Source organism: Nerophis ophidion, linkage group LG10 (assembly GCF_033978795.1).
Source record: "Nerophis ophidion isolate RoL-2023_Sa linkage group LG10, RoL_Noph_v1.0, whole genome shotgun sequence".
NCBI lineage: Eukaryota > Metazoa > Chordata > Actinopteri > Syngnathiformes > Syngnathidae > Nerophis > Nerophis ophidion.
The window spans coordinates 51126284-51134700 of NC_084620.1; the positions used below are offsets into that span (position 1 = coordinate 51126284).

The window sequence follows — 8417 nt, forward strand, 5'->3', positions numbered from 1 at the left end:
ACTAACATATTCAAGAAAATAATGTACAATTGACATTAATGTATGTAAAGTTTTTATTCGAAATAAGAAATTATTCAATTAGTTTTATACTCAAATATATAAAGGGAAATATTTTAATTTACAATTGATATTATTCGACACACAAATAAATTGTAAAATCAACGTTAACTTACAACAGACAGTATGTATAGTTTTTATTTTTAAAAAGAAATTATTCAAATTTATTTTACACACACAAATATATATAGTTACATTTATTTATGTATGTTTTGTTTTTGAAAAAAGAATTTATTCTATTTTAAATACAAAACTATACTCTAGAAAATATTAATTTTCACTTGACAATAATTTATTTTTAGTTTTTATTTGAAAGAAAAAATATTCAAACGATTTTAACTACACATATACATTCTAAAAATATAAATTTACAAATGACATTAATTTATGTACCATTTTTATTTGAAATAATCAATTAATATTCTACAAAAAAGTTTTTTTTATAATTGACATTAATCTACGTATATTTTTTATTAATTTATTAATTATTTTATATACACAATAATATAAAATATCGCATGAACATTTTTTTTACTGTTTGACATGATTGATTATATTTAAAAACAGGAAATTGCTTTGATTTATATTTTTTATTTAAATAAGTATTCAGATTAATTCAAATTCAAATGTGTTAACTATAAAACGAAATATTTAAGCTACATTAAAAAAATCTAATGCATTGGTGTATGTACTGTTATAGGATTAATTCTAAAACATTTTAGGAAAATGCAGTTATTAATAATTGATGTATATTTTACTAATAATTTAAATGTTTGTTTAATTTAAAACATAATCAAATTATATATATATATATATATATATATATATATATATATATGTTTTGTTTTTTTAATAAAATACAAATTCTGATTATTTCACATATTTAAGAAAATACCAAATGTTTAATCTGCAATAATAATAAGAAATCTCTAATTCGTAAAAAAAAAAAACGTTTTATTTGGTTATGTTCAAAACATTTTGGAAAAATTTATTGATGCATGCTTGGAATTTATTTATTATATATATATATCATATATTTATAAAAATATATAAGTGTATATATATATATATATATGAATATATATACATACATATATACATATATATTATATTGTATTATATTATATATTTAATATATAAATATATAAATATATATATATATATTTATTTATTTATTTATATATATATATATATATATATGTATATATATATATATATATATATATATATATATACATATATACATATATATATATATTAAATGCTTACGTTACTTTTAATAAAAATTTATAATGCATAAAAACATTTATTCAGTTTCATATTTGAGGATGATTTACTGACTTATATGTAATATATTTTTTAATTAAAAATTTACATTCCAATTATTTTCCATACAGAAATATATAAACAAAAGACTAAACGCTTAGGCGACATTTAAAAATAATCTCAAATGCATAAAAATATTTTATTTTTTATAAGATTATCATAAAACATTTTAGGAAAATGTTGATTGCAATTAATTATAGAATATTTAATTTTTTTAATAAATAATTCAGATTATTTAATAATATTTCAAATAATTCAGATTATTTAATTCAATCTATTGTAAATGTTGATGATTGCAATTAATTACAACATATATCAATATTGAAATAAATAATTCCGATAATATTTTAATAATTCAATCTATTGTTTTAATTAATATTTAAAGTAATATACAGCAAAAAGTGTTTTTTTTCCCCCTTCACTCATTTCATGAAAAGATTTGTGATTAACTTTATTACATTTTTATGAGTATTTCAGTAACATAGTATGTTTTAAAAATCTATACTTGAGAAATGTAATGTCGGTTACATTGTGCTGCGGTGAAAAAAAAATCATGGCAACATTCCAGTTGTCAGGTTGGATATACGGAATACATTTTATTGTTCCGGTGAAGGAAGACTTCACCGTCACGTCTGCAGAGGTAGAGTCAAAATACAATCTGGATGAATAAAGTCTACCTTTATGCAGACACACTAAAATACCATTTTCAGCAACACAACATGAGTCCGTCTATACCAGGGGTCACCAACGTGGTGCCCGCGGGCACCAGGTAGCCCGTAAGGACCAGATGAGTCGCCCGCTGGCCTGTTCTATAAATAGCTCAAATAACAGCACTTACCAGTGAGCTGCCTCAATTTTTTATTTTTTTGTATTTACTAGCAAGCTGGTCTCGTTTTGCTTGACATTTTTTAATTCTAAGAGAGACAAACTCAAATACAATTTGAAAATCCAAAAAAATATTTTAAAGACTTGGTATTCACTTGTTTAAACAAATTCATTTATTTTTTTACCTTGCTTCTTATAACTTTCAGAAAGACATACAAGACATACAACCTTAAAAATTATTTAAGGATTTTTAAACACATATACCTTTTTACCTTTTAAATTCCTTCCACTCCTTTCTCGAAAATTTAAATCGATTTTCAAGTAAAAAAAAAAATTATTGTAAGGAATAATACATTTTAATGTATTTCTTCATTTTAGCTTTTTTTTTTTAATGAAGAATATTTGTGAAATATTTCTTGAAACTTGTGATTAAAATTTTTTAAAAATTATTCTGGCAAATCTAGAAAATCTGTAGAATCAAATCTAAATATTATTTCAAAGTTTTTTGAATTTCTTTTAAAAATTTTGTTCTAGAAAATCTAGAAGAAATAACTATTTGCCTTTGTTAGAAATATAGCCTGGTCCAATTTGTTATATTTTCTAACAAAGTGCAGATTGGATATTATCCTTTTCAAAACATGTTTTCAAAATTTTCTAAAAATTAATTTTAATCAGGAAAAATTTATAATGTTCCATACATTTTTAATATTTTTTCAAAAAGATTCGAATTAGCTAGTTTTTCTTTACATTTTTTTCTTGTTGAATTTTAAAAAGTCAAAAATGAAGATAAACTATGTTTCAAAATTAAATTTTAATTTTTTTCGTCTTTTCTCCTCTTTTAAACCGTGTTTTTTCCTCTTTTAAACCGTTTTATTTGGTGTGTGTGTTTTTTTTAGCATTTATTCCCTACAAAAAACCTTACGTAAAAGGAAAAAAAATGTACGATGGAATGCCAGACAAAAATACCCATATATATATATATATATATATATATATATATATATATATATATATATTAAAGGTAAATTCAGCGAATTGGCTATTTCTGGCAATTTATTTAAGTGTGTATCAAACTGGTAACCCTTCGCATTAATCAGTACCCAAGAAGTAGCTCTTGCTTTCAAAAAGGTTGGTGACCCCTGGTCTATAATAATAATAATAATAATAATAGTAATAATAATATTAAGGCACTAGAGACTACTTTGTTCAGGACAATGGTAGTTGAGGCTCCTAATCATCAACTTCAACATTCTGCTAATTCAACACAAAAAATGCCTTAAAATCTAAATAAACAACAAAAAAAAGGTTCATCAAATTTCACTATTTTGTTCCAAGAAATCAAGTCCAAAACACACAAAAAAAGTGTCTGGCCGGAATGAGACAGCAGCAAGTGATGTTTTAAATAGACTCGGGACAAAAAACCAGAAGAACCAACAAAGAGTCCTGAGCCTGCAAAAAGAGAAGCTGTGATGGCGGCTTCTGGCCACCGGGGGGCAGTGTTATGCGGCGTTCAGGGACACTCAACAGCCAGTGAAGGGAGGAAGAAAAGAACATCAACATACTTCTGCTGCTAGGAAAATTCACATTCAATTAAATGATACCATTGTTTTTGGTCAATACTGACAAAAAAGGTGAGAATCACACGCATTTTTGTGCAAACATTAGCTTGGAGGAGATGCTAGCAGGAAAACCAGGAGGTTTAAAGGCCAACTGCACTTGTGCCTGCACTTCACAAACCCCCGACGCACTCAAACTGACCATTTTAAAAATATAATTTGCAAATATAGCTAATAAAGTTAGCACTTTAATGTTAGCACGCATTACGTTTGCATGCTAACATTTTAAAAGTGTCACGTATCAGGTTACATGACTCTGGAGGGAAACAGTTGCAAAAATAGCAAAAAAAATCAACTAAAAGTGTTAGCATGTTAATGTTAGCATGCTAACAAGCTAACGTGACCATGGTAATAGTTAGCTTGTGTCACGTACCAAGGTGTTTGACTCGAAGGTGTATGGCTGCAGAAATAAAAGAACAAAGTGTAAAATTACAAAAAAAAAGTTAGCATGCTAATGCTAATGTTAGCCTGCTAGCAAGCTAACGTGACCATGATAATAGTTAGCTTGTGTCACATACCAGGTTATATGACTCTCAGGTGTATGGCTGCAGAAATAAAAGAAAAAAGTGTAAAATTACCCAAAAAAAAGTTAGCATGCTAATGTTAGCATGCTAGCAAGATAACGTGAGCATGGTAATAGTTAGCTCGTGTCACATACCAAGTTATGTGACTCTAAGGTGTATGGCTACGGAAATAGAAAAAAAAGTGTTAAAATTACAAGAAAAAGTTAGCGTGCTTAAGTTAGCTTGCTAGCATGCTTTCGTTTGCATGCTAACAGGTAACAAGTGTCACGTAAGTTTTATGACTCTGGGTGAAACGGTTGCCAAAATAGCTAAAAAAATAAAATAAATAACAGTTAGCATGCTAGTATGCTAATGTTAGCATTCTAGCAAGCTAACGTAACCGAGATAATAGTTAGCTTGTGTCAGAAACCAAGTTATATGACTCCCAAGTGTATGGATGCGGAAATAGAAAAAACTAAAGTGTAAAATTACAAGAAAAAGTTAGCATGCTTCAGTTAGCCTTTTAGCATGCTATCATTTGCATGCTAACGGGTAACAAGTGTCACATACCAAGTTTTATTACTCCGGGTGAAACGGTTGCAAAAATAGCTCAAACAAAAAAAAGTTTGCATGCTAATTTTAGCATGCTAGTACACTAATGTTAGCATTGTAACAAGCTGATGTTATCATGATAATAGTTAGCTTGTGTCACATACCAAGTTATATGACTCTAGGGTATATGGCTGTGAAAAATAGAAAAAAAGTGTAAAATTACAAGAAAAAATTAGCATGCTTAAAGTAGCTTGCTAGCATGCTATCATTTGCATACTAACAGGTAACAAGTGTCACATACCAAGTTTTATGACTCCGGATGAAACGAATGCAAAAATAGCTCAAACAAAAAAAAGTTTGCATGCTAATTTTAGCATGCTAGTACGCTAATGTTAGCATTATGACAAGCTGACATTGTCATGATAATAGTTAGCTTGTGTCACATACCAAGGTATATGACTCTAGGGTGTATGGCTGCGAAAAATAGAAAAAAGTGTAAAATTACAACAAAAAATTAGCATGCTAAAATTAGTTTGCTAGCATGCTATCATTTGCATGCTAACAGGTAACAAGTGTCACATACCAAATTTTATGACTGGGTGAAACGGTTGCAAAAATAGCTCAAACCAAAAAAAAGTTCCCATGCTAATTTCAGCATGCTAGTACGCTAATGTTAGCATTCTAACCAGCTGTTGTCGTCATGATAATAGTTAGCTTGTGTCACATACCAAGGTATATAACTCTAGGGTGTACGGCTGCGAAAAATAGAAAAAAAGTGTAAAATTACAACAAAAAATTAGCATGCTAAAATTAGCTTGCTAACATGCTATCATTTGCATGCTAACAGGTAACAAGTGTCACATACCAAATTTTATGACTGGGTGAAACGGTTGCAAAAATAGCTCAAACCAAAAAAAAGTTTCCATGCTAATTTTAACATGCTAGTACGCTAATGTTAGCATTCTAACAAGCTGATGTTATCATGATAATAGTTAGCTTGTGTCACATATCAAGTTATATGACTCTAGGTTGTATGGCTGCGAAAAATAGAAAAAAAAGTAAAAATTAGCATGCTTAAATTAGCCTGCTAGCATGCTATCATTTGCATGCTAACAGGTAACAAGTGTCACATACCAAGTTTTATGACTCTGGGTGAAACGGTTGCAAAATTAGCTAAAAATAAATAAATAAAATAAAAGGTTAGCATGCTAGCAAGCTAACATGACTAAGGTGTATAGCTGGGAACTCAAGAAAAATTAGTGCATTTAGCAAAGAAAGTTAGCACTTTAATGTTAGCATGCATACATGTGCATGTCTTTAATAATATTGTATTTATTTCATTAAAATGTATAGACATTTAAGAAAAAAATAATGACTTAGTAGCTTAATAGGCGGAATAGATCGACTCTTATTGGCTCCGTTGTTAGCTGACTCTTGTTAGTGCTCATCTGTGCCTTAGAATGCATTAAAAAAAGTGTTCCTGTGTCACATAGGGATTGTAAAGGATGGGCGAAACTCCACCAAAAAAGTGCACTTGCCCTTTAAATCCTCCAAGGGTCGAACAATTGGGGACGTGAAGTCATGAGAGTTAAAAAGATGCAGAAATGGGAGACTATGTGTTGGGGGAAAAGACATTTTGGTGAGTTGTAGCTGGTTAAGTAAGGCCTGCAGAGGAAGTACATTCAGCTTACCACAGGAAGTTAGGATATATTTAGAGGAAGCACAGCCGAGTCGCAGAGTGAGTGCATCATGTCGTTGTCGTCGTTGTTGTTGTTAAACAATAACAACAAGAAGTAGAGGCGGGAGCAGGCTGCTGGGCCGACTTCCCAAGGACAAATATTTCTGTGATTGGAAGACGTGTGTGGTGGAGTTCATCATTCACCTGGGACCCTTTTTTTAGAAATGCCAGCATTTGTCGCCTGATTGAATTACTACAGTTAATAAATAGGTGTAATAAATATTAATATAAATACACACATACATACACATATATATGTGTATTTATTTATACATACGCATATACATATATAAGTATACATATGTACATATACATATTATTTGCATGTATATACACACACGCATGCATACATATATATTTGTATACATGTACATATGTATGTATGTGTACACACATACATTAATACATTATTACATACATACTTATGTATACATGTATATATGTATACATATAAACAGACATACATATGTATATATGCATACATATTATATATACATATATATATGTATACATATATAAATGCTAGTATATATGTATACCTATATACATGTATGTATGTATGTATACACATACATATACGGTATATGTATACATATAAAAAATACATATGTATACATGCATATGTATGTATACATATATACATACATATATGCATGTATACATATATACATACATATAAATGTATATAGGTGTACATATATACATGCATATATATTTATGTATATACACACATACATGCACAATATATGTATACATATAGTCATACCTTCCTATTCATGTATACATATATACATACGTACGTATACATGCATATGTATGTATGTATACATACATATATATGTATGTATACATATATATCCATGTATATATACATATATGCATGTATACATATATACATACATACATAGTATACTCATATGTACATATATACAGTATACACATATATATGTATGTAGACATATGTATGTGTGCATACATATATACATACATATATATGCATGTATACACATACATAAATGCATGTACATACATACGTATGTATTTATGTATGTATACATATATACATACAGTATACACATATATATGTATGTATACATATGTATGTATACATACGTATATATGCATGTATACACATACATATATGCGTGTATACATATATGTATGTATACATACATATGTATACAGTATACACATATACAGTATATGTATGTATACATATATACATTTATATATATGCGTGTATACATATATACATACAGTATATGCATGTATACATATATATGTATACATGTATACATAAATACATATACGTTAGGTCAGGAAAAAACACACAGAGGCTACATCATCCCTACAAGCCTGTTTTTCCTGCTCGTCAAAATACTATAGACTCCAGGGAAACTGGCGAAACAGGCTAGTAGGGATAATATTACCTTTGGTTTTTTTTTCCTGACCTAACGTATATTGCGCTTTACCCCGGTATTGACCATTGTATAAAGGATATGTATATATATATATATATATATATATATATATATATATATATATATATATATATATATATATATATATATATATATATATATATATATAGGTGGAAGACCACGAGGCATCTGTTGGCTTCAGATTGATCATCGCTGAACCATTTCTTTAGGCAAGCTCCGGTGGTCTTCTCTTCACATGTTGGTTTCCCTCTGCATGGGCTCCTGGCCCTTCTCCTGGCCCGGCTGCGCCTCCTTGCCCACCGGGTCCGGGTCCTCGGTGCCGGCCGGCGTGTACTGCTGGAGCTGCTTGCGCTCGCGG

The 8417-nt window shown here is 29.0% G+C and overlaps 1 protein-coding gene across 2 annotated transcripts in view; it reads right to left on the minus strand.

Annotated features, from left to right (window-relative positions):
* Window positions 1–1951: 1951 nt before the first annotated feature.
* LOC133560968 (monocarboxylate transporter 2-like) overlaps window positions 1952–8417 on the minus strand; it is a 59039-nt gene continuing 52573 nt past the window's right edge. For both annotated transcript variants that reach the window (XM_061914042.1, XM_061914041.1), the window contains exon 5: window positions 1952–8417. This exon is cut by the window's right edge and continues 118 nt beyond it. In XM_061914042.1, the coding sequence (XP_061770026.1) occupies window positions 8291–8417 (127 nt within the window). In that variant the 3' untranslated portion in view covers window positions 1952–8290.